Raw genomic sequence first — 27,984 nt, 5'->3', positions numbered from 1 at the left:
TTAAAGCACCCAGAGGCCCAAAAATGAGATTAGATCTAAAACGGTAGTCATTTTTTAATCCTTTTACCTGCACAACAATAGAATAAACACCGAAAACTTCAATAAAATGAAAAAACTAGTCATACTTTTCTAAAAGATCTGTACATCATTGACTATGCTAAACATAACAGGGGTTTGTATGTTTTTCTTATAGAAACAGAAATAATACATTCTAGATTTTCTGGGCAAAATCTTTTCTTGAACAAAATTTAATTCTGAATCTCATAACCAAATATGGGTCACTCTTTCTTTGACAAACCTTGCTGTATTTAAGATTAACAGCTGCACCACACTCTGCCTTTGACAAAAAGGTACTGGATGTCAATGGTTTTATTTCCTTTGATATTCAAATTGAAGCACCAAAACATAGTTCATAAAGGATTAATGCTTTGTATTTTTCCATTTTAAGACTTTAACTAGACTGCATGTGCTCTGAAAGGCCTTGTTTGTCTGTTCTGTATTATATATGCAGCAAATGATTGGTACCAGCCTTCAGTGAAGGTTGCAAATTCATTCTGATGGCTGTAAATGACTGACAGGACACACTTTGGACACAGGCTAGGAGTGTATTATAGAACGAAGGTGTCCAGCTCTTTGCTAGGAGAAGTGTTGTTTTAGATGTGAGTCTGCTGTAACACAGGTGAATGCATGGCTGAATCTCTACCTCAGTATGTAATCCAGCTCTGCAGAGGCCCAACAGTCATCCCTCGTGATCATTAAACATTCAGAACACAAACCACTTGAGGAGTGGAGTTTGACAATCTTGATAAAGAAGATTATTTGAAATTATGGGCTGTCAAAGCAGGTATAAAATAACTTTTATCATTAAAACATGCAAGGTTTGGACAAAAAGCACTACTAAGCAGCTCGTACTGAAAGCGATGGGATGAAATGAGCTAATAAACAACAGCTCTAATCAGATAAAGTGCACTGTTATAACATAAAATTTAGTTTGTAGATGTTACAGGTGGGAAATAAAACTGATGCATCATGGAGTATAGAACAGCAAAGTGAACTGTAGACTGAGGGTCACAATCTCTGTGCTTTGCCAGATGTTCAGAACCTTTATGATCCAGTGTTGCTATGGGGCCCAGTCTTGTGTATTACTGGTTTCCACCAGATGTCTGACTTCTGCCCAGGACAAGACAGATTACACCATGTTTAGTCTTCAAATAACAAACTGCAGGACATTCTAGGTCACACAAATGATGAGCAAAGCATTGAGTACCAAGCCTTAAAGTCTCGGGAGGCTTTTACAAACAGAAACATTTAGTTTGCTTTTTAGTTCTTCTAGAACCCATCACCATCCGATGGACACATTTTGGTAAACTCTTAATAATACAAGTCTTTGTTTGCTCAAATCTGTAATCGTATTAAATAACTTATAGCATGTGTTCCGATAAGGATCATTTGTCAGATCAAAAGCAACTTTTGAAAATAACCTCTAAGCATTAAAGTTAAAGTATTAAACATACTTTTAACTATAAGGCAACATTTCTGTATTAAAATGTTTATTTTATTTAATTTATTTTAATTGTCATATTTTCATTAAATGTAAGTGGATAATTATTATTATTATTAATGGAAATAAGGGCTTTCAAACATCCGCCCACGTGTTATTAATCTATACCATGTGTTTCACTTACAGATGAAGTTTGTGAAATAAATTGACTTTTTGATAATATTCTAATTTATTGAATGGGTCTGTGCTATCTGTCCTGGGCAAGTATTTCTTTGTTAACTTATGTTTAGTGTTTTGATCTCCATAGCAACAAATGAAAGAGCGATGACGAGTTATATACTAAAGGAGTGTAGGAATAGAGATAATGAGAATACTGCTGTGATTTGGTTTCATTATAAGAATGTGGATTTGAGTCTCCTTTACATAAAGACAGCAGGGGATTACTCTGATGAAATTCAACACTGATCATGTTTAATATGTTCTACGCAGCACGATTTAGAAATATTATTATTATTATTATTATTATTATTATTATTATTATTAATATTATTAATAATAATAATAATAATAATAATAATAATAATAATAATAAATGACATCTGCCTTAAAATCCTGGTCCTAGCTTGCCTCCTTACACCATTGCTGATTTCAGCTCTGGTCTGAAACTCAATCTGAGGTCCTACACAGTGTACATACAGTGCACATAAGGTTGAGGTTGGCCATTACAGAATGTAACAGAGCCCAATAGTCTTTCTAAAAGTCAAAGAGACATTGTCCTCCTCTCTTCAGCTCAGTATGTAGGTCTCCAGCACACCACAAACACTTTAGAGCACAGTCAGGCTTAGCAACACGCCACAGTAGCAAGTCTTTTTTTTTAAAAAGGGAGGTCAACAAGACCATGGTGCACTGTTGGCTTTCTGCTCCAAAACACACACATGAACATAACATCACCTCAGAACGCAGCAGGAAAGAGAATGTACAAACACAAACAAGTCAGCATCCGCAGGTTGCTGCATTGCTTTCTACACTGATCACCTTCATTACCCAGAAACATGGCTGCATGTCAACGTGTTCTGACTCACAGGCAGACCCTTTGTCTCCATAGGAACCGACATCTCCAGCATGTTATCTCAAACATCCACATAAGTTTACAAGCTTTTCCTCTCAATCGCTAAAAGTGCTTCTGTTGTGTTGAACAAGGCAAGAAGAGAAATCTTATTTCACTCCTTGTTTCCATCTTAAAAGCATATTAAACATTTTGCAATGCAACCTAAAAGCTTCAGCTTGATGATTGTCAAAAAAAGAAAGTTTCTGTCTCAGGATGGATGGGAATGAAAAAGAAACTCAGCTCATCTCAATAAAGACTAAAATATGCAAACAAACATACATAGAAACATTCTAGTCAGTCTGGAAATGAATGGAGGCTTGTTTGCATATATTAAAAGCAGCACCTGCATTGAAGAAGGCAGGGTTTCCGGCCATTGGAGCTGGGATGTATACAGGCCTCCAGAAGGATTTAAAGCGGACAGCCTGGAATAAAGGCTGACATGTATCCTGGGACCACAGGGTCCATCCTTGGGATGCAGTGGGCTTACAAGCTTCCCAGAACCTGCAGAGTTGATGTGTAGTTCTTTAGAAATCAATCTGACAGCTTTACCAACTTACGGTCTTCATATTAAAATCCCAGAAGCTGTCAGTTATGACAGTTATGTAGTATTATACAGCAGAGTTCAATCAGGCACCGCCACATGGCAGAGCAGCATCCACCTTCCATCTAGGTGGTCCTCCCCTGTGAAAAGCATACATAAATACATGGTCGTATATATTTATGTATGCACGAGACCAGGGTGTGGCATTTCTAGAAAACTGGACATATCTTCTGCTCTGATAGTGTCTTGATGGGATTATTTCCTCCAGGAGCGTGCTCTCTGTTTCATCAGCTTTCTGCCAAACTTCGCTTAGTTGCCCAGATACCAAGACTGGAAGAGAAACAAAGAAGAGTCAGGATGTAAACAAGAAGGAGTCGGATCAGACCTGAGCCAGGATTTCCTTCAGAAACTTAGATGAAGACTGGAGTAAATATGGTTTACTCTTACTTCTCTGCCTTTATTCAGGTGACTAAAAACATGATTGCATTTCTATTACAACCTAGACACCTAGAGAGTCGTATGCATTAGTGTCACTACATGCTTGCTCAAAACTGAAATGTTTTCTTTCAGAGTATTATTGTATTTTGACCTGCAAGGGATTGGCGACCTGTCCAGGGTGACCGCACCTCTCACCCGTAGGCACCAGCCCCCATCATGATCCCAGTGGGGTCATGTATGGATAGGTATTATTGTATATATTACAAAATTGCAAACTAAAGTCAAAAGTAGCAAATTCAAAGAAAGAAAAATGCATTTGTTCTTCCAAAATCCAAATAATTCAGCTGACGATGCATTTTACAGTTCTTGAATGAAACGCAGAATAAATCAAGAGGTTTTACTTGAGCCATTTCTCCTTCAGGTTTCTGCAGCCTGAAGCCTGGAAGGCAGCGCTATCCAACAGTCAAGGTTTCTATTCAGTCCAACACTAACCAACGTCTTCATAGTTTGTTAGGTGAAGACCTGCATCTTCAATCATTTTCTCCTGATGTTGTTAGCATCAGGGTTACCACTGGAATCATATAGTTTATTTTACATCAATAATTTAGGCCATAACCCGATTCGAAGATTGCAGAAACAGCTGTACTGACCTGGGCTTGGTACAGCCCCCCAGGATCTCGAGGGTTGACTCCAACGAAGGAAGACCGGCTGGCAGGTGGGGTCCCAGGAGCAGAGTATGCTGAAAGAATTATACACTCTCATGTTAGCGGTATTACCAACAAAATGTTTCTCTATCATAAAGGAAAGGCAGGGATAACATCTTGTTGAAATGTGTGAAGTTTTGTGGTTAAGTTTATTTTTCCAGATTGAAAGTAAAATTGCTGAAGGAATAATTAAGGGAAAAGTATTTGGTATTTGGTTAGAATCAAATAAAGTAAAATAAAAAAAAACAACATCAAGTTACTTTATACTCCTGTCGTGTTAATATTAATGGTAGGTGGTTATGTTTTCACACATCTTAGTGTCTGTCCCAGGTCTGTCCATTGTAGCTCAGCAGAGTTCATATTAGTCTGCCTGGTTCTAACTATACGTCAGAGTTAGGTTTTTCTACCTGCTTCATATAACAGAAAACAAGCAGAGTTCCTCAAGGTCAGATAACAACTCTTATGACCATACATCTGTTATCACTGCTCCTATCCCTTGTAGTAAAACTAAGCATGTAAACAGAGTGTGTAGACATGTAGTATAGAAATAGTTGTGAGAAAACTTACTGGGTGATGTAGGGGAATTTGCCCCTCCATCAGAGGAGGAGGTAGAAGCTTTGGACTCTGTGGGAGCTGCTGGTCTGGGAAGGGAGGATGCTGGTCCAGGGGGTGCTAACATCTGGGAGGAGATATAATGGCTGGGCACTTTAACCTGAGTGCTGCCATTCAGCTGCAAAACAAATCAGTGGTATAATTATATTTTGCTAAAGAGACAGAAAAACACTTGTTTGAAATAGGCGACACATAAAAATATAAGCAGCATTTTAACTCTACATGCAGTGAAAATGAATTCAAGATACTAATCTAACATTTTTTCATATTTCAGATAAATTTTTGGGGATTTTTTTGTATACTTTTAAATAATAATGTAGAAACTCAACTTTGTCTACACAGATAATTTCATCTAATAATCCCTAATCAAGAGTGCTTTCAAAAACGGTTAAGGATAGAACTTTTACTGGTACAGTGACGTGCGGTCAGGGGAGGCAAGTGAGGCAGAGCCTCACCTGTCATAATGGAAAAATATAGCAATTAATATTGCTATTTTCACCCTGTGGTTTGTACTGCAAAGTATTTTTTTATTATTATTTAGCTTAACCAATTTTGATGATTTTTTCTTCAAAATAGCTAAATTTTCAAATTTTCCCATTCAAATGCTCGTAAGCGAAGCTGGTGAGGGAGCAGCGAGCTGAACCCCTCCTGGGATTGCGCAACCTCTCGCTCACTGCACTGGCTGTCATTCTATGGGAGCATGCTCCTCCTGTCTGTATGTCGCCAATAAAATGGTTAAAAAACATTTAATATATGAACTGATTTTCCATAATTTAGCTCATGTATATAATGTACAGTGTTTTTTGTCACCAACTGTGTGTGTAACGTATTTCGTGTGCGGAGATGCGATCATAACACCGGCAAAGAACAGATTCGAGGTGAGGCAGGCAGTTCTCCTGCCTCATGGCAGGGGGCGCTCATGATCCCAGACAGTGTAGAATAAGAAACAGTAACAGCGAGCTAGCCATACAGTCAAGTGCAGCGATATATTTATAGTTTTCTCCTCGTACCACAGCAATCAGTTATAAACATTGAGCCTGAAACCATACTACTGCAACAGACTGAATGTTCTGCTCTTTGTGTGGGGAATATTCAGTGTTTGTTTTAGGGGCGTTGTTAGTTACTATGGCAACGAGTCTACGCAGAGCTCAAGAAAGACTTGGTTTTGAGTTGTACTTCAAGGGTTTTTCCCTTTGCTGTGGAGCATAGCACGAAATTAATAATACTTACATTTCCCAGTTTCATTGAGTAAATGGAATTACTATTCCGGTAACTAAATGCAGCGCGGCGATGGATGGCATATAAAATAATAGTCTTTTTGCCCTCCAGCGTTGTCCGCATGCGCGAAAGTTCCTCATATAAACATGCAGGTGGTCTACATTTGTATATCTGATTATGATTAAGTCAGTGACTCACCAACATTGCACCTCACCTCACGTCACTGTACTGGTAGCATATTAATGTCTCTTGTAGCGTCTACCAGAGGAGATAGGGGAGAAGAGTCAGCATCCATGGTGAGAAGGCTCTTTAATGATTCAACTGGCTCTCCACTGCAGTCAGCCAGCATACATGTCTGAAAGGGGAAGAGTGGACCCGTCCTCACGGTCTCCTGTCCCCTACTGCTAACCAGTGGGGGACAGGAGCAGCTGGTCAGCAGCAGCTGGGGGAGCTCCCTGAGGAAGTCGAGTGCTTGCTGTGATTTCACTTCTTGGGGGGGAGGTGTGATCAGACCAAGAAAGGTCAACACGGGTTTGGGCTCCAGAGGAACATGAAGCACTCCACCTTCTTAACTTTTATTCCATCCCTGAAGAAGGTGGAGCATTTGGAGCGCTGTATCTCCAGAAAACCATGATGATTCATACTGCTCACATGTTGGACATGTTCAGGACACATGTTGGACCTCTTTTGGGCTGATTTATTATTTTTTGAAATCAATCTTACAAGAATGATCAACAGCTGTGTCAATGGTTAAACCCTGCTCCCCAGAAAAGTTTCAATGTACTGTGTTTGCTGTGTGACTGGAGACCTCTGCTTCATTCTCTGGGCTTTGTGAAGCTGGAGGACTGCAAAACAGCTGAAACACTGAGTTCCTTTAAATCAATGCTAAAAAGCCAACTGTTTATGGTGCATTCACACCAAATGCATATCGTGTGTCTGGTTTACATTCAAAGTCTTTGTGGAGGTGCATCAAAATCGCTCAAGTCATTGTTTTCCATTGCCGGCCTATTTGTTGGATGTATCGGACGCTCCAAACACATCACAATGGGCCCTCGACACGCCTCCACATACACTTTGAATGTAAACCAGACAAATGCATTTGATGTGGAGGCGCCAATAGAGTTGCTTTTGAATCACAATCCCTGGAATATTGATCAATATATTTAATGTGTAATGATGATTTTTATTATGGCACTTGACAACATGTAACGTAACTGTTTTCACAATTGGTGTCTGTATGTTGTTATGTAAAACACTTTGAACTAACTTGTTGCTGAAATATGCCATACAAATTAACTTCTAGGAGGAGATGCAGTGGGAACAGCAGGTGGCATAAATCCCCTCTCCTCCAGTCATTTAAGTCCTCACCCATGCTTTCTTATCTTCTGCACTTCCTGTCTCAGCACCTCCTGTCTCCTCTTCGTCCTCCAGCCACAGATGCCACTGACGTTGCGATACCTCCACTGCCATTCTGGAAGGGCAGGCTGAATCAAGTCATGCCTCAGAGGGTCCGGATAATGCTTCCTCATCTTCCCTTTTCAGCCTTCACCTCAGAGCCCTACAGTCCTGCAGCTCCTTCAAGGGTTCTGCTGCCAGCCCCCAGGGTTCTGCTGCCGGCCTCCATGGCTCTGCCGACAGCCTCCAAGATATTCCCGCCAATAGATGGCAGAAAAAATTTTTCTTTCCTCCATAACGAGGGTTCATTTTGTTCTGTGTACTGCTCTTTGTGACAGATCACCCAATTGTTCACTAAATTGAAATGACTTTTTTGTGAAGTGCCTCAAAATTATATATTTGGATTATAGATTAACAGAGGAACTTACAGAACTGGGGGACTGATTTGCAGGGTCACAGGCCAATGAGACTAGATCCTTCAATGGGTCCTGGGCCAGATGGGGGGGGTATCGGATTGCTCCATGAGCAAAGTAGGAAGAAGACGGAAAGTGAAGCGATGAGGAGGGATGAGGACATCGAGAGAGACCTGACAAGAATATGAAAGATTTGTGAAATTTAGGGATAGGCTAGAGAAAAATATCTTATAAATGTAACACAGAATGGCTGTGGAAGACCTGGGGCCTCATGCATAATAGAGTGTGCGGTTTTCACATTAAAACCTGGCGTACGGAAAAATTTAGAAAAGTGTGGCGCACAAAAAAAAGAAATTGGATGCACGACGTCAAGCAATAACCATGGCAACATCCTTGTCCAAAGCAGTATAATTATTTATAATAATAATAATATATTTTATTTAAAAGGTGCTTTGAGGACACATAATGTTAACTCATAAAAATAAAAATAATACATTTTAAAGAAAAAATAAATCTAAATTCAAAAAATAAAAAATAAAGAGATCCTGCAAATGCCTGTTTGAACAGTAGTGCATTCAGCCGGGATTTAAAGACAGACAGCACGTCAGAGAGTCTTTGAGTGAGGAATTCTACCATTTATTCTAAATGGTAGAATGCTTTATGTTCATAAGGCGCATTCACAAAGAAGTGGACTCGACTGAAGGATGATCAGTCTAAGCAATCTAAAGGCTCATAAAATATCGTCAACATTTCCCAGCCGATCAATATGATCTCTGATCAGTTTCTCCCTCTGAATCCTTCCCTTGGCGATGTTCTCCATCAGAGCCACATCGTTCCACAATTACGCAGCACACCTATGAGCAACTATTTATATACGTACTATTTACATTCGAGTGAGGTTTCCACATACTTTTATTTTTATTTTCTTTATTTTGTGTGTGTTAGCTTATTGTCTGAGGATATGTTTTATTATTTATGTTTAAACAATAAAATATCAAAATCATGAAAAACATCGGGTTTGACGCTTCTTGGTCTAAATAACTGAATCTAGTCAGATTTCAGTGTATTTAGGTGAGTTTTGACGCTTTGTAGTTTGATAATGTCCACAGAAAAAGTTTGCGTGGCTGCCACACATTTTCATACCAATGTGCATATATTTACACAAACTTTGACACAAAGTTAATTTTTATACATGACGACTTGTGCGTAAAATATGGCCCTGCATATTTTTTGTGCGTACATGAGGCCCCTGTGCTTATAAAGCAGAGCGAGAGAATGTTAGGGACTCTGAGTGCTACGCACCACTGTGCACTGCTATGACTGGCCGGTGGTGCTGAGTGAAAGATCCAATCCTTGGTGAGCCCTCCTGTGGAGAAGGGCTGTCCAGCTCTGCCTTCTTCACTGGGGGAGACAAACCTGTACCACAAAAACATAAATATACGCTTCATTAATAAAATCACCCACATTTCTTTTTGTTGCTAAAACTTAACAATAACATGTGGCTTTTGCCACAACATCTATTGTTAGAAGACAGAAGTTGGACGAGCCCAACACGGCGGCCTTGGACAGATAATCTAGTTCTGATAAAGTGGGAAACAAAACTAAACTACCCAGCTTAATCAAAAGAAGAATGTACTTTGACAAAGAATTAGTTTATATAGAGAATGGACACAACAAAACAGAATTAGTTTATTTTGACTCGATGCTCCTCATTCATCAGCTCAGTCTGGCAGTAAGGTGGTTGCCTGGGGGTTTCTAAGCTTGGTTTCCTATAATTGCTGAGGTGTGGTCTTAGGGTGGGTAAGGCTGTGGGTGCTGGTCTTATGTGACGTATTATCCTTCTCTGCACATGCCCAGTGCTTCCTCCCAGGGGCCACTTGTCTCCTCAGGTATCTGTTATCCCTGTGATGTGAGGAAGAAGACATCAGGTGCAGAGGTGATCAAGTATTTTGCCCGTCTGGTGGAATATACTGCTCAACAGGACCGAGAGGAGGTGGTGATCTCCTGTTCACCTGTGCGAGGGTCGAGGCTGGCGGTTCCCCTTCCTGGAACCGGCAGCCTCGACTGAACCATAGCATGTACAGTGGGGCAAAAAAGTATTTAGTCAGCCACCAATTGTGCAAGTCCTCCCACCTAAAAAGATGAGAGAGGCCTGTAATTTTCATCATAGATATACCTCAACTATGAGAGACAAAAGGAGAAAAAAAAAAAAATCAGAAAATCACATTGTCTGATTTTTAAAGAATTTATTTGCAAAATATGGTGGAAAATAAGTATTTGGTCAATAACAAAAGTTCATCTCAATACTTTGTTATATAGACTTTGTTGGCAATGACAGAGATCAAACGTTTTCTGTAAGTCTTCACAAGGTTTTCACACACTGTTGCTGGTATTTTGGCCCATTCCTCCATGCAGATCTCCTCTAGAGCAGTGATGTTCTGGGGTTGTTGCTGGGCAACACGGACTTTCAACTCCCTCCAAAGATTTTCTATGGGGTTGAGATCTGGAGACTGTCTAGGCCACTCCAGGACCTTGAAATGCTTCTTACGAAGCCACTCCTTCGTTACCCGGGCGGTGTGTTTGGGATCATTGTCATGCTGAAAGACCCAGCCACGTTTCATCTTCAATGCCCTTGCTGATGGACGGAGGTTTTCACTCAAAATTTGACGATACATGGCCCCATTCATTCTTTCCTTCACACGGATCAGTCGTCCTGGTTCCTTAGCAGAAAAACAGCCCCCGAGCATGATGTTTCCACCCCCGTGCTTCACAGTAGGTATGGTGTTCTTTGGATGCAACTCAGCATTCTCTCTCCTCCAAACATGATGAGTAGAGCTTTTACCAAAAAGTTCTATTTTGGTTTCATCTGACCATATGATATTCTCCCAGTCATCTTCTGGATCATCCAAATGCTCTCTAACAAACTTGAGACGGGCCTTGACATGTACTGGCTTAAGCAGGGGGACACGTCTGGCACTGCAGGATTTGAGTCCCTGGCGGCGTAGTGTGTTACTGATGGTAGCCTTTGTTACTTTGGTCCCAGCTCTCTGCAGGTCATTCACCAGGTTCCCCCGTGTGGTTCTGGGATTTTTGCTCACCGTTCTTGTGATCATTTTGACCCCACGGGGTGAGATCTTGCGTGGAGCCCCAGATCGTGTTCCATTTTCTAATAATTAATAATCTATAATTTTGTTTCGGTTGTCCTTTGACAGCTCTCTAGTTTTGGCCATGTTGGAGTTTAGAGTGTGACTGTTTGAGGTTGTGGACAGGTGTCTTTTATACTGATAACGGGTTCAAACAGGTGCTATTAACACAGGTAATGTATTAGTGGAGGACAGAGGAGCCTCTTACAGAAGAAGTTACAGGTCTATGAGAGCCAGAAATCTTGCTTGTTTGTAGCTGACCAAATACTTATTTTCCACCATATTTTTCAAATAAATTCTTTAAAAATCAGACAATGTGATTTTCTGGATTTTTTTTTCTCCTTTTGTCTCTCATAGTTGAGGTATATCTATGATGAAAATTACAGGCCTCTCATCTTTTTAAGTGGGAGAACTTCCACAATTGGTGGCTGACTAAATACTTTTTTGCCCCACTGTAAATATATTTTGGCCATGTTAACAGGCAAGCATAGTCTTATTGGCTTGAGATGAAATGGGTTTAATAGTTTTCCTATAATATATTTTTCTCAAATTTAAACTGTGAAAAATATTTAAATGCATCAACAGTTTGGACTCTCAGTATTGTTCATGTTTTTTCACTTAGTAAGTTCTTCTGCTGACAGAAAATAAAACAATTCAAGCCTCTGTCTCTCAGGCTAACTGATATCTATGTCCGATTAGATGTTGCTTATTCTGTTACCTCCTTCCAAGTCATCAGTCCAGTTCCTAGAGCTGCTTGCAGGAGATGCAGGTGAATGGTAATACTCCCCTCCAGGACTGTCAACATCCTCTTCAATGGAACCAGACTTAAGGCGTTTACTCCTACAGACAGATTAGTACATAATCATTCTGGACTTAAGTTACTGTTCAGAAGTTTTGACAAAAATAATGCCTAAATATGCGTAAGTGTTGTCCTGCTAAATAAAATTACTCTTTTAATGTCAAACCTGTACCATTTGTCTGTAGACATGTTGGATTACAGTAAACTCTGTCAAAAGAACACACATAAATGGATCTAATGTATGTCGCTCACAGATATTATATGCCAACCATTTGTATTGCTAAAAATTTTCTTTAAAGAAGAAATTATGAGATGACTGGCGTAGGCATGCAAGCAGCTAGCTTATCCAGTACTAAAGCAAGCCTATTCAAAGCTAATGTAAGCCTATTTAAAACTAACACAGGCCTATTCAACGCTGAGTCAAGCCTAATCATGTCTAACAAAAGCCTATCTAAGGCTTATCTATGTTAATGGAGAGCAGAGGAAAAAGGCAATTCAGTGGTTGACCAGCCTAGGTATGTTAGTCACATTCTGCCTATCCTTGTTTTCAAGTAATATTTGTCACTCTTCATATTTTCACTTATGCAACATAAATCCTCCCTTAGATCACTGATTAGAAATTATATTTAATATGCCAGACGTCAACATAGAAACACAGAAGAAGCTATCTGTCCCTTAGGTTTCCCCTCCAGGGTGTAGTCTCTTCTGTTTTCAACATGTTCATTCTGCTTTACTTCAGCTCCCATCTTCTGTTTTTTCTTTGACTTCAAGCACAACCTAATGAACTTGCTAGATGAGTCCCTTGATTCTGAGTTTTCCTTTTTTAACTCTAAAATATAATCAGCACCAACTGATTATATTATTCAATCATAATATAATCAGTCAACTCAGATGCATGTTTTGCGTCTGCATACCCGCTGGAGGACGTGCTGGCCAGCGACCGTCGCAGGCTGACCGGTTGGTTGATGGACTGGTTAAGGTCATAGGCCAGATGACCTTGAAGCTCCCCAATAGAGAAACCAGGTCCCACTCCTGTAACTACTGGAGCTACACATAGAAGCAAGAAACCCTGTTCAGACTTAGTACATACAAACTGAAACTTCTACACCCAAACTGTTGATGTTTTGGATCATTCTGAAGATCAGATTTGGATATGAATATTTTTTAATTAGTGTTCATGACTCAAATGTTTGGGAGTTAAAGGAAGAGCTCAGAATAAAAAAGATTTTAAATAACTAAATGAGATAAAATGGAAGGTTAAAGCACAAGAGGGTGCTAGGGAGAAAGTAAGTGAATGGTGTAATGAGAGAATGAAAAAGTACAGTAAGAGCTAAAGTTTACTAAAAAATGGCCACCTTAGGTAAATTCCATCAGTTTATTTTATGATGATGGTTCCACGGCATTTGGTGGTTGACACTTGTAGCATGCTAAATTTCTGGCTTAATATATTAATCATTATTTTACCCCTTCTAGATTGTTGACCCATGCTGAGACATTGGACAGTTCACTTTCACTTCCCAGTTCAGGTAAAGAAGACTTACTTCTTGAGACCTGGACCAACTCAGGAACACTGAAAACTCCTGAAGTCACAAAACTTTCCTGGAACTCTGGGCCATCTGCAGAAACAAACAGTCAGTTAAAGACTGTCGTGAGTCTGGGGAAATGGCAAATATACACACATGCACACACTAGGCTTTTAACTCTGCTTCTTTGTACTTACTACTCTCCAATTATTGGACATGGGATTGAAGAAAATATCTGTGCTACAAATAAGGTTAAAAAATATTAGTTTGGGCTTTATATCTTACCTGGATTGTGAGTAGTGGTAGTACTGAAACATTCTTGATAAGAATTTGAGGATGAAATGTTTATAGAGTTTCAAGCAAGACAATGATTCCAAACACACAACCAAGAAAACTCCTAACTGGTTTCAGAGAAAAACAGTAGAAGTGCTGGATTGCTGAGTCAAAGGCCTGATTGAACATCCATGAAAAGAACTGAATGCGTCATGATGTTGGTAGTGGAGAGGTGGACCTAGTGATGAGTAAATGAGGCGTCATGAAGTATTTTGACCCATAGCAAAACTGTATTGATACTATGTCAATACTATGTCACTGTCCAGATAGACTTTGAATGTAAAGCAGACACGCCTGATTGCTCAAAACGTTTAGTGAGAACACATCATAACTCTTCAGTGCGCTGTCAGCTCCCAGTCAGCAAGATTCATTTACTTCACTGTCCATGTCAGAGATGGTATTCAGAAGTCATGTTTTTGTATTGATTGGTTTATTTACCTCCGCAATGTGTGCAAAATTGAAAGTGTCCAACGAGTTTCAACCAATAATTTAAACCAATAGTTGTAATCTGTCACAATGACAGAGGAGCTTCAGTTTTTTCCAATGATTTAAAAAAAAAAATACTGGTCAAATACAAAAAATATTCTAATCTATAGTGTGTTTTCAAACACAAATATCGCTGCAGCAAACAAGCTATATGGAGGGAATTTTTCTTAAGGAGATTTGTTACCTATGGTTGCTGTCCGACTGTCCTCCTGATCAGAGCCAACTCCAGTACGACTGGGACTGTTACTCTGCTCTGCCTCTGAAAACAAGAGTAGAGAGAATGTATATATATATATATGTGTGTGTGTGTGTGTGCGTGTGTGTGTGTGTGTGTGGGTGTGCGAGTGTATGTGAGGGTGACTGTACTGTGTGTGCATAGATACCTTTCTCCTGTACATAGAAGGCGAGGTAGAGGTCTAGCTCTTTCACAGAAACAGAGATATGTCGTGGCTGGACACAGAGAACAGGATTGGAGCACTGGCCTCCCTTAACCAGACGCTCTCCATCTGTGCTTTCTAGAGGAATTCCCTTAAAGAGGATAACCATCACCAAGTCTAACCTCCACACCTGTAACACAAAGATTATAATCATAAACAAAGAATGAAATTATTTTCATTACAGTCAACCATAACTTTGTATTAGTGTTCATCATGAGATAACTGGATGGTATCAGTACCTCCCTAAATGTGAGATGCAATGATAAGTAAAACTGCAGGTCACTACCCCAAATGTTACCCACTCATGGGACCCTGCCACCTGCCCTGAAAAGAAACATACTGTTGCACCCAATGTGAACAAGCATTCAGTTAGCTAAACTGTGTCTTACATCACTTCCTAATGCAAAAAAAAAAAAAAAAAAAAAAACTGTGAAAGTGTAAAGACACAAAATACAGAAGAGTATATACAAATTATGTTATGGTATACAAATCAGTATAGAAGTCATACTATGGCCAAAAAACATTATTTTATAAAGATATTAAGGATTGTAAGGTTCATTTACATTTGGAATTCTCTGTAGATAAAATTAGACAAGGTACGTCAAATGTTAGAGAAGTTGCTGGCAAAGATAAATGCCAGCAACTAAGAAAGTTTTCAACCGGTGTTTCTCACCGGTTGAAAAAAGTCAGGTCAAGTGAAGGAATTTTACAAAAAGACATCAACATATGAAGAAAACACTCCAAACAAATGTACTGAAAGTAACCATACTAATAAGTCCTTATAACGTGATAAATGTAACCATAACTGTCTCCAAATTATATATGGCCAAATAAACAGCTTACATAGATATGATGGCTTAAATAGTTCATTTAACTTGGATTTCCACATGGATAGTCAGACAAAGCTTAACTATACTACTAAAAACATGTCAAAAGTTGTTAAACTTATGACATTATTTACATTTCTAATGACTCAATATTATTCAACCCAGATATTTACTCATATTGTAAATCAAAGGGATAGAAAGGAGTGGATGGGTTTTGATTGTGAGAAAAGCATCATGCTTTCTTTCCTTGACAGACAAAGATGACTTTCTGTTGGATTTCTTCCTCTTTGTACTTTCAAGTAAGAAATTCCAAAGCTGTGCCTGCAACTATGAGGGACCATTTAGGACAAAAATTATGTTTTGTCTTTCACACACTACTAAAGACTCATACACACACACAAAATACTAAAATTGTGCATATTCACTATTAAAATGTCACACACGCATACAATTTTCTCTTGCATACACACAAAACTAAAATTGCATATACACTACTAAAATATCACACACACAGATATATACACAAAGCATACAGATATACTATTCTGAATGAATCTGGCGTTAGCTCTGGAATAACTGCAATTGGCCAAAATACTGATGTTTTCGATGTGTGTTCATTTGATCTGCTGTGAATTTGCATTAACAAGTTTGGTTAATCTATTATGTTAAATCATTGCTAACAAGAATATACACTGTGAAAATAAGAACTTATAATAACTAATAATAATAACTAATAACTAGCAGAAAATAACATTATTTTATGCTAATAACTCTTAAGCAGAAAATATCTACTTATCTACGTATCTATTTACCTTGTCAGCTTGTCTGAGACAGTCTATTCGTCTCATTTTGCCTTTCTGGTCAGGATTTGACAAGACACAACACGCAGCCTTCTTTCCAGTGATTGACAAGACAAAGTCCTCTCTGCATTCAGGTCTGATGTCTTTTCTTAGTTTAGCCAAAAGTCGGCTAGCCCACTTTTGTTTCACCTAGTAGCAGAATGACACAGACACAGAAATCTCAGTTCATGTGCATGTAGTTGACAACATGCTGTAGCATTATTTAAAAATTCTACCTCTGCTTTTTCTCCCAGTAATTCATCTTTAACAGCTCTTTCTTCTTCTTTAGTCATCCTCTTCTCATGTTTTTTGAAGTACTTCCTCTTTCTGGCCTGGAGGTTAAACCATGTATAAGCAAAGGCACGAACCTGGGGCAGCAGAGCCTCAATGAATGGATGGAACTCATCCTACAGGACAGACAAATACACACATGCACACACACACACACACACACACACACACACACACACACACACACCCACACACACACACACACACACATAAAAGGTTAATGCATGGAATAACAACCGTTTAACCAAAATTATTGAGTTTCACACACAGACTGTGTAATTTCAAATATGTTTAAGCATATATAAACTAGATTTGTTAATTGAGTTCAAGAATTACTTAGAATATGATTTGGCCTGTTCTGAGACCCCAGAGTGGTGAGTCGTATGGAGGAGAAATTTTGCAAAAATCAAGAATAGATACAGAATGAAATAAATTGCCCCATAAAATTGTTTAATGTTCCAGCAAATGAACAAAAATGATTATTTCATGACTTCTATTTTTAATCTATTGTTTCATTTATTTCATGTTAAACTTTTGTTTATACATTTACTTTATTGCTTTCTTTATTTCATTTTTAGAGATTTTCATACCACTTATATATTGTTAATAAATCTATTTTCAACTAATTATTGTTGTAATTCATCTTAATTCACAAACTGATCAGATCTAATTTCTAAGCATTTTTTTGTACTGGAGACACCACTGCTGGAAACATCACATTCTTCATGTTAGAGACATCACTGCCAAACTCCCCCTTTGCAATAAAACTCTTAGTCAACCTCCAACTGAGACACAAGAGCTCTGAACCTTTTTCTTCTAACCTGCTTGCCAGGAAGAAGATTTATTTCAAAACCTTCAAAGTGTTCACTGTAGGACTTCTAGAAAGCGTTCTGCATACCCCACGTTTGTGTGTTCCCATGGAGACAAGGCTCTGGACGCATCTGCCTGCTTTGGCAGCCTCTCCATTCCTTGACCAGAAGGATTCTTTCCTGTGTTTCCAACCAAAAGTACCACAGGTTCTGCAGAGAACCTCAAGCTGGGACGCCAGCCAACTCTCGACACCTTCCTCAAGAGAACATGTTTTTTTTGTTCCATTAATTTTTGGATTTTTGGACATAGCTTTGATCAGTGATCAACTGAAAGTGAGACCGTTCCATGATCTGAGCTGAATTAGGTGATTAAAATATGGTTCTTGTTAACTGCCTTTCTATTGCATTTTGTCCTGATTACATGCTTGGGGCAGAATGGGGATCAGCGTATATTTATGTGCGTAAATATGAGTTTTTTGCTGGTATTTTATTATTAATATCGAAGGACTCAATACAACAGATTTATTATCAGAACTGTTGTCATCAATATTGTTATTATTTTTAGGTTTTTTTAATATGTAAATTATTGTTTTATTAATATTGATACGTTTATCATTGTCAGTATTACCTTATTTTACTGCTATCATCACCACTAAGATTTTATTTATTTATTTTTATGCATGTAAATACATACCTGCTTGGTTTGTATTTTTATCTACAACATTATCATTATTGACTTTATTCCTTTTTTTTCTTTTTTCCTGTTTTCTTTGGTAATTCTATTACTTTGTTATTTTACCCTCATGTACAGTGTATCACAAAATGAGTACACCCCTCACAATTCTGCAGATATTTAAGTATATCTTTTCATGGGACAAAATGATACATTGACAATGAAAAGTCATCTGTGTGCAGCTTATATAACAGTGTAAAATTATTATTCCCTCAAAATTACTCTATATACAGCCATTAATGTCTAAATCGCCGGCAACAAAAGTGAGTACACCCCTTAGTGAAAATTCCTTAAGAATCAATATTTTGCGTGGCCACCATTATTTACCAAAACTACATTAACTCTCCTGGGCATGGAGTTCACCAGAGCTTCACGGAGTGCCGTTGAAATTCTTTTCCATTCTTCCATGACGACGTCACAGAGCTGGTGGCTATTCAAGACTTTGCGCTCCTCCACCTTCGGCTTGAGGATGCCCCAGTGATGCTCTATTGGGTTTAGGTATGGAGACATGCTTGCTCCTTTACCTGCAACCTCTTCAATAAAGCACTGGTCGTCTTAGAGGTGTGTTTAGGTCATTATCATGCTGGAACACTGCCCTGTGATCCAGTTTCTGGAGAGAGGGGATCATGCTCTGCTTCAGTATTTCACAGTACATATTGAAGGTCATAAAATGTAACTCCCCAATACCTGCAATACCTAAAGCCATGGTCTTGCAGTCCCAGACCATGGCATTCCCACCAACATGCTTGACGGCAGGCATCACACATTTATCTTTGTACTCCTCACCTGACAGCTGCCACACATGCTAGAGACCATCTGAGCATGGTCAAATGGTCAAATTGATCTTGGTCTCATCACACCATAGGACCTGCATCCAATAATCCATGTCCTTTGTTGACATGTCTTCAGCAAACTGTTTGCGGACTTTCTTATGTATAGACTTGAGAAGAGGCTTCCTTCTGGAGGGATAGCCATGCAGATGAAGTTGATGTAGTGTGTGGCGTATGGTCAGAGCACCAACAGGCTGACCCTCCACCTCTTTAATCTCTGCAGCAATGCTGACAGAACTCCTGTGCCCATTTTTCAAAGACAGCATTTGGATGTGACACTGAGCATGTGCACTGAGCGTCTTTACATGACCAACATGAAGTCTGTTCTGAGTGAAACCAGCTAAAAATGCTGGATGATCTCGGCCACTCTGCTGCAGCTCAGTTTCAGGGTGTCAGCAATTCTCCTGACATGTAGCCTGGGCCATCTTCATGTAGTGCAACAATTAATTTTTTAAGATCCCCAGAGAGTTCTTTGCCATGAGGTCCCATGTTGGAACTTTCAGTGACCAGTATGAGAGCGTGTGAAAGCTGTAAAAGGTCAAATTAAAGGTCATTTTATTTATATAGCACATTTTCAGCAACAAGGCAATGCAACAGATTTAAAAGAACATACAAACAAAATAACAAACCAAAAGAAAAAGCTAATAATGTTGATCCAAAGTAAATAAACTATATACTCCTATTCAGGGTTGTTAGATAAGTAAAAGTAAGCATACTTACTTATACTTCCCTAACTAATTCTTTTCTGGTTTGGAAGGAGTCTAAAAAGTAGTTGCTAAGGTAGTTTTTCTGGGTTCCAAGTTCTAATCCCTTTTCTGGGTTGCTAAATAAGATGGAAGTAAGTAAGTATTCTCTGGACTTTCTAAGTTTGCTCTAAATTTGTAAAAGTAATGAGTACTCCACAGTTTCTTAGTAATAATAAAAAACTAAATGTTCCTCTTCTGAAAGAATTTTTTCTGGATTCTAAGTTTGTTCTAATTCCTTTTCTGGGTTGCAATAATAGGAGTCTCTAGCATCTAAAGAGTGAGTACTCTACAGTTTCTAAAATATGAGCTAAAGAGTGACTAATAAACTAGAGTCTCTGGATTCCAAACTGTACTAAAAAACTGAACACACCTGCTCCCGACACACACCTTAGACCTAGTAACACTAACTAATCACATAACATTTTGGAGGGAAAATGACAAGAAGTGTTCAGTTTGAACATTTAGGGGTGTAGTCTCTTAGTGGTGTACTCACTTTTGTTGCTGGCAGTTTAGACATTAATGTCTGTATATAGAGTTATTTTGAGGAAAGAATAAATTTATAAGCTGCACACAGACAGCGTTTCATTGCATCAAAGTGTCATTTTGTCAGCATTGTCCCATGAAAAGATATACTTAAATATCTGCAGAAATGTGAGGGGTGTACTTACTTTTGTGATACAAAAGTAAGTACACTTATTTATGTAAGTAAGTATACTTATATAAATAAGTCAGATTTTTTTTTCACTATTGTTTTCTATATACATCAATATTATTATATTATTGATTTATTTTCTGTCAGACAATTAATGTCTATCATTACAAATGCAACATCATTATGCTGTATTTTATTTTTACTCTTCCTTCTCTTCCTCTCTCTTTTTACCTGTACATTAAATACTCCCAAAAGGTTTTCTTCTGATTTGTTTGTTATTTTGCTCTCTCCCTAGCAATTTAGAAAAAATTTAATATATGTGTGATTGTATATGTACGTGTGTATGTATGTGAGTAGGGTTAGGAATAAGTATGTATGTAAATATGAATATGTGTGTATATGTATGTGTCTGTGTGTATGCGCATGTGTGTGGTATATGTGCATATACATATACATCTTACCAGCAACTCTTCCATAACAGATATTTCTGTTACGGAAGAGTTGCTTCCATAACAGCAACTCTTCCATAAGAGTTGCTGTTATGGAACTCTTATGGAGTTCCATAAGAGTTCGGATATGTTAATTGGATCATATCCGATACAATTATCATATCCGATAATTGGATCGGATATGATCCAATTATCATATCCGATCATGCACCCATCAGTTTTATGTTACACAAGAAAACTGAAACAAAAGCAAGCCAAAGATGGCAATTCAACACATTTCTAATGCAAGACAACTGACAAGACAATTTGATTTATACTTTGGGAAACACTGGTCATTTTTATGGAAACAAATGAAATAATAAACACATCTCTATCTCTCATCTGGGAAACAGCCAAAACAGTGATAAGAAGGAAAATAATTTCATACTCCTCATTCAAAAAGAAAAGTGAACAAAACTTAGAAAATTACCAGGAAGACAAACTAAAACAATTTATATGCAACTACCCCAATAGCACAAACACTTAGAAAATTAGAGACACAAAAATAAACTTGATAATATTATTAGTAAAAAAGACACAAGTTATCATACAAAGACTACAATATAACCATTATTAACATAATGATAAACCTAGCAAATATTTAGCAAATTAACTTAAGCATAATATGGAAAAAAAAATATCCTCATCACAACAATTCAAGACTCCAGAGGAAGCATTACCAATGACCCATAAATCATAACTAGCACCTTCAGACAATTCTGTTATTTTCTCAGTAATATCACACTTTACATCATTAACAAAAGAACAGTCAGACATCTTAGATACCCCTCTCCCATCCACAGAATATGAAAAAGCTCTAAAGCAAATTGACAAATAATTAAGGCTCCAGGATTAGATGGATATCCCCCTGAATTTTAAAAACATTTCTGGAAGTTGCTGTCTCCACTATTTGTTAAAATGGTAGATGACAAAAGTTCATCCCGTATCTCATGAATACAGCACTAATTTCATTAATTCTCAAAACTAACAAAGATCCCACTCATTGCTCCAGCTACAGGGCTATATTCAACAACAGTCAAAACTTCAAGGCGGCCTAGAAGCATCAAATGTCCGCTACTACTTAGTTAGCCAATTATAATATCGCATAAATTGATACACTGAAACCATCATTTTCATCCATGGCCTGACATCGAACAATCTGACTGCAAAGACATATTAATAAAAGACCAACCATTCATTAGCAACACAATTAGATATCACAACTGTTTTAAAATCCCAGCAATTGCAACAACTCTGACAGCTTGAGGGAAGATCAATAAAATAAAAAACTATATATTCTCACCCACAACTCAAACACTAATATGGAATAATCCAGATTTCACTGCAAATAAATCACCTCTGTCTGGAATTAAATAGAAGGAAAAGGGTGTCACATACCTACATTACATTTTTGACAAGCATAACATCTAACATAACATTTCAACAGTTTATTGATAAATACAACATTGACAAGGAACAGCTTCTTCAATATGATCAATTAAAACAATCCATCAAAACAAAAATAGACATAAATAATTCTCACCTCAGTATCTGTTAGACATCATCAATAAAATTGCAAAGTCTCCAAAAACACTTTCAAAAATATACAAACTGATATCTTCAACAAACAATGCACTTCAAATTCTGATCACTACACTGTAAAACATTTGAGCCGCATTTATTTGTGTCTACTATTTTCCACTGTTTCAGTCAAATAAATTTAGCGAGTTTTAGATTTTAAAACTAAATATGAGAGTTTGTGAAAGATAAACTTAAAGCAGTAAGTTGAGTTAAACCTCCAAGGGTTGAATAACATTTTCACCAAAAAACCTGAAAGAAGAAAAAGACAGCAGTGGGAACTATTTCTCAGAGTGTTTAGGGTTACGGTTACATGTTTTTGTATCCTGAGATGGAAGTGTGTTACATTGATCTCACTCTTGTGTGTTATGAAGGAAAATGTTCATTTTAATGCAACTGACACTTTGCAAAGCTTGAGGATAAAGTTTTTGAGCAGAATTCATTGTGATGAATAATAAAATTCATCATCAGGTTAGACCTTTGTATGTTTCTCATTTTTGTTTAGTTATTTTATTTTGTTCCTATTATTCATTCTATTATCTGGTTATTTATTTTGCAGATCAATGACCCTTTTTCTTTTTGTTAGTCTGTAAAGTTTGTTGTATATACACTGATGAATAATGATAAAAAAATGTCAATGTCTTGACCCAGAATTCAGTGCTGCTAGAATTCACTGGCTCTCTCAAGCAATCTCTTCTCCCTTTCTCCTTCCTGTTTTCCTCTTCTTTTCTTCCCTTGATTTCAAATTTATATCTACTTTGCAGTCATACAAGGCCTAAGGACAATTTTTCATTGTCTAGCCTAAATGTAACCGAGGATCGGACCGCCGAGGTCCCTGCTCTTGGCCCCGACACATCCCACACTACACCCAACCCCTTTGGTCCCTCCTACCAGTGATGGAAGGGAGCTGAGCCTGGCCGGGCTCCATGGGTTCAAAGCCCAGCCACGAGGCATTCACTAAAGTGTCCCACCTCCGGGACTGGCTCCAGAGTAGGGCCTGGTGACCAACTGTCTTGTTCATCATAAGGGGTCTTCAGGGCTGCGCTTTGTCTGGGTCCTCACTTAGGTCCTGCTGCCTTGGGTGACCCTACCAGGGCATGAAACCCCAGACAACATAGCTCCTAGGATTACTGGGACACTCAAACCCCTCCACCACAAGAAGGTGGCAGCTCAGGGAGATATTTGGGATCTAATTCACAAATGAAGTAAAATGGAGCGGGAGATTGACAGGCAGATTGGCGCAGCTTCTGCAGTGAAGCGGGCACTGTCCCGGTCATTTGTGGTGAAAAAAGAGCCGAGTTAAAATGCAAAGCTCTCGATTTATCGGCCAATCTACGTTTCTACCCTCATCTATGGGTCATGACTGAAAGAATGAGGTCATGGGTACAAGTGGCCAAAATGAGTGTAACAAGGTGACCTTTTGCAGCTGGATTTTACAGTGAGGATGAAAAGTTGAGGCAGAGTTAGGTGGAAACATCAGTGGTTTATTCTTCACACAGCATCAATAATTATTTCACAGGTGAAATTGCAGCCTTAAATAATCCCAGCTGTGATGGACCAAACCACCTTTAACCTCTTACACCCTAAGCGAGCCGAGGTCACATGGCAGCTGGACCCACCGGTGGGTCCGTCGGGTTCTAGAGGTTAATTCACAGGGGAATCTCAATTCTCCAATCTCCACCTAATTAAATAAAATACCTTTTACTAAATACAAACATTTCCACTTACGTTTTATAAATATTTAGTTTTAATATTACACCATAATGAAACACCACAAAACACATAAACAACCCCCCCAGCCCCCACAATTCAATGGCCTCTCCCAGAACCTATAAATGGTGTCTGGACCCCCAGGGAAGTATTTGTCCAAACACACTAGAGAGGACACAGAAAAGACAGATGAGTCACTTCATATTAGCACTCCACACTTAACAGATTATGCACAAACATTTGCTCAGTTTTACCCACCAGTAGCTCATTGCTCTGAGTAACAATTATCCTCCCTTCACAGGCAACCACCTCATTTCTGAATGAGGAGCAGCTGTGTAGAGCCCAGAACAAAAGGCTACATGCTAATCACTAAAAATACTCAATAAATACAATTAAAATTTTTGTGTGCAAATTGTTATTTATGTGCAAACCTATGCTTAAATTAAGTGCTTGTTAATAAAGTGCAAAAAGTGCTTTTAAAGTGCTAGGGTTTCAGCTGGAGTTCTCTCTAACAGAGCCACAGGCTAACATTTGGCACTTAACTGTACAGCCAATTTTCATGTTTATTTTCCCAATTGTCATCCAGGCTTACTGTACTAGGTGGCAGAAACCAGCCCACATCTTTGGCAGTAGAGCTAAGAAAAATACATATTAAATGTATTTTATCATCAGAGTCCACTGTAAAGTTGGGGTGTTTAGGGGCAAATTTTTACTATTAACTCATTAAATGGAAAACAGAGATTTAATAATTAGTGCACCCCACAAATATGTGACAATATAGCTCCTCCTAGTCTACCCTTGCTAAAGCTTTAAACAGTATTCATAGCAGTTGCTATAAATATTGGAAAACATCAAAAGCAATTGGATGTATTTTTTTGTTTTTTCAGGGTGAAACATTGCTTTTTGAATTATTTTTCCTGCTGATTTAGGATATTATGCAGCTACATGAAATTTTGCTGTTACGTTTTTATTTTTGTACTTTTGATATGATGAGTAACCAGAGGAACACGATGGTTTAGGAATCAGGTGGAGTTTTACAACTAGGAAGTGCTGACTGACGCCTCAAAGGTTCAAATGATACCAAAATTAGCACTGAAAACCCCAGATCAGATAAAGAGGAGATTTAATGGATGCAAACTAGAGAGAATGACAGAAGTTCAATCCATCTCTTCTTTCAGTTACAATGGGCAATGTGTGATCTTTTGGCAAACAAATTTATTAAACTGATAGAGAAACATTAAAGTAATACAAAACAAAAAAATAATTTCAGAAGTTATTTTTTACTTTTCTTTGCATGACTTTCTAATGCAAAAAATAAAAATCCATGTTAACAGCAAAAATTATCTGAAAAAAATAACACAGCCAGTAAACCAAGAGATGCAAGAAAAAACTGATCCATAATGAAAAGAAATACATTTACAGCACCATGGCACTTGTTTCAGACTGCCTTTACCATGATTATACAGAGCTATGTTGCAGGGTAGCCTACTCTTTGTTGGGGTTTGTTGCTGGCGAGGCTACACACAGCTTTGTTTTTCTATTTATTCAAATTGGAATACAGTATGGTAACCACATGGAGGGGACATCAATGCCATGAATAATAAATACAGTATACAAACGTCTGTTTTAAGACTATCCCCACCAGAACAGTGAGACGCTTCTCCAACAACAAACTCTGGATCACCAGTGACCTGAAGGAATTGCTAAGCAAGAAAAAAACAGCCTTCAGGGAGGATGGCAGGGAAATGATGAGGACTATGCAGAAGCATCTTAATAGTTAAGTTCAGGGCTGTCAAAACAAGCAATATATGAATATAATCAATTCTAGAATAATTAATTATTTAAAGACACTGACTTGTCAAAATCAATACAAACTTACAGATGTATATGTGCTTAAATTGTTGCATTTTTTCCAGCAGAAGCAATGCAATAACAGACACTCCCTTCCTTATGAGCTGCTGCTCAGTTGTTCAAAGCCATAAATAGCTGATATAAAGTTTAAAAAGTTGAGTTTACATAATACCCCCATTTAAAGAATTCATTTCAGTTGAGATTGACAATTTCCCAGATAATTCTCTTGCTGATCTTGCTGATAATTCTTTTCAATGGCATCGCTGGTAATAAACCTCTAATACTCAGAATAGAGCAGAAGATGTTTTTAAACACTGTGGCTGAGTGGGAAGAGTAGTCAGTCACCTTTAAATTGTAAAGTAAAGTACAAGTTGCATACTAATCTGCATATTGGTGTGTGGTTGAGTGAATGTGACTCCAGTGTAAAATACTTTACTCAGGTTTCAGTAGCCACCTGGACAACTGAAACAACATACAGCACATCTAGGAAGTTATCACAGCGCTTCACTTTTTTCACAGTTTATTATACTGCAGCTTTATTTACAACTATGTTGTAAATATGTTTTGGATGAAGTGTACTGAAGACTAGCATGTAAAACACAGTTGGTGCCCAAATTAAAAACAATGGAATCTAAAAAGGTTTAGATTCCATAATACATAAAGTCCAACTTAATGGTAAACATTAAAGTACACTTTTGACAAAGGATGGAAGAGGAGGGCCCTTATATCTGTGATTTGCGTTTTGTCCTGGTCAACAATATGAACAAGTTCAATCAGTGCAAGTGTATGCAGTGGTCATAACAGCTAGCTAGCTAAATATATAGATAGAGAGCTGAAGATGTGTTTTCACAGCAGCTTGCCTCCTTGTCTCTACGCCAGGGAAGGAGGCCCTCTGTCGGCCTCTCATTCTAACTCAACCCCCTGGCTTTTACTGCAGCCATTTTCTGCTGACTAACATAAACACGTAAAAAAAATCCAGCCTTCCACAAAGGGGAGGAGGTGGAGGAGGAGACAGCAGCAGCAACCGAACTTCAGCTTGGCCTTTTACTGTCCCGCTGGTGATCGGGACACAGTCAGGCCTGCTTTGCTCCAAAGCGCCGACCAACACAACTTTTATTAACACACCGCTCCAGCCATTCTCACACCAAAGGCTCTAAAACTACCTTTGCGGATCATATAAAAGCTGGATTCTTCCAACAAGCCCGTTTCACAAAGCAGAACCAACAGAAGCCAGAATCCAGTGAAAGCTGTGGGAGTTTAAATACCTTATTCTGTTTGAATAGGAAAACTTATCGTTTGGTAGGTGACAGTCCAGCTAATGGTGTTTCTGGCCCGTGTGTTAAATTCGGCCTGTGCGTGATCAGAAAAGTGAGCTTCGTCCGATTGGATTGTTATTTGAATGATGGATCCACGCTTTGCACTTCCGCCTAGGACGGAGTGTTTGACTGATAATGCCAACTGAATGAGAGGACGACTCGACTAGAAGTTAACTTAATTCTAATATTAAGTGTTTTATGGTTGCGTGTAATGTGTGAGCCCTGAAACCCTCCGCTGTCTGCGGGTTGAGCTGTGACGCTGTGCGTGTGTCTCGGTAGAAGGGTTAGTTTATTTGCTAGGTTTGAAAGGAACAGGAGTGGGATATCGCGGAGCGGCATAAAACTGCTGAAGAACTCAAAGACAGAAAAACAGCCTCCGACACAAAACTCTATGAAATACAGGGGGAATTAATTACTTGGTTGAGCTGCGTGGCCAGTGTTTGTCCTCTCACTCTAAGTCGCCTCTCTTTTAGGAATACAGTAAAGACACTAGTGTAACGACCAGGTTTGCTCCTACCATTTCCAAGCTGAACCGCCACCGGCTGAAGTTAAAGCTGATCTCTGCGCCTGCCCATCCTGAGCTAACGGTCCTTATCATTCCACAGATATTCCCATCATTGTGCCCCTGGTTGCCAGCTGGAGGAAATCCGCGGTGCTCCGCTC

At 38.5% G+C, this 27,984-nt stretch overlaps 1 protein-coding gene across 2 annotated transcripts; it reads right to left on the bottom strand.

Moving 5' to 3' along the window:
• Nucleotides 1–24: 24 nt before the first annotated feature.
• nfic (nuclear factor I/C) lies at nucleotides 25–27,968 on the bottom strand. 2 transcript variants are annotated; one of them, XM_044128980.1, is made up of 13 exons: nucleotides 27,839–27,968; nucleotides 16,554–16,724; nucleotides 16,291–16,467; nucleotides 14,598–14,781; nucleotides 14,399–14,473; nucleotides 13,414–13,488; nucleotides 12,787–12,919; nucleotides 11,792–11,913; nucleotides 9,233–9,346; nucleotides 7,946–8,103; nucleotides 4,860–5,022; nucleotides 4,239–4,327; nucleotides 25–3,480 (listed from the first exon to the last, which is right to left on the bottom strand). In XM_044128980.1, the coding sequence occupies exons 1-13, from the start codon at nucleotides 27,917–27,919 to the stop codon at nucleotides 3,460–3,462; spliced, it is 1,563 nt and encodes a 520-aa protein (XP_043984915.1). In that variant the 5' UTR covers nucleotides 27,920–27,968; the 3' UTR covers nucleotides 25–3,459. The 2 variants fall into 2 exon arrangements, with proteins under 2 accessions (XP_043984915.1, XP_043984916.1); XM_044128981.1 differs by lacking the exons at nucleotides 25–3,480; nucleotides 4,239–4,327; nucleotides 4,860–5,022; nucleotides 7,946–8,103; nucleotides 9,233–9,346 and adding an exon at nucleotides 9,404–9,832.
• Nucleotides 27,969–27,984: the final 16 nt, after the last annotated feature.

The sequence above is a fragment of the Gambusia affinis genome, linkage group LG10 (assembly GCF_019740435.1).
Source record: "Gambusia affinis linkage group LG10, SWU_Gaff_1.0, whole genome shotgun sequence".
Taxonomy (NCBI): Eukaryota; Metazoa; Chordata; class Actinopteri; order Cyprinodontiformes; family Poeciliidae; genus Gambusia; species Gambusia affinis.
The sequence above is the reverse complement of the archived record's forward strand: the minus strand, read 5'-3'. Positions and strand labels throughout refer to the sequence as shown.

What these genes read in the sequence shown, in the direction of transcription:
- nfic (XM_044128980.1), bottom strand. Translation starts at nt 27,919, where the DNA reads ATGATAAGGACCGTTAGCTCAGGATGGGCAGGCGCAGAGATCAGCTTT. An exon ending in AGTCATAGCAGTGCACAGTG is followed by an intron (nt 8,104 to 9,232) that starts GTGCGTAGCACT and finishes TATTCTTGTCAG; the next exon opens with GTCTCTCTCGATGTCCTCAT. An exon ending in AAATTCCCCTACATCACCCA is followed by an intron (nt 4,328 to 4,859) that starts GTAAGTTTTCTC and finishes TAATTCTTTCAG; the next exon opens with CATACTCTGCTCCTGGGACC.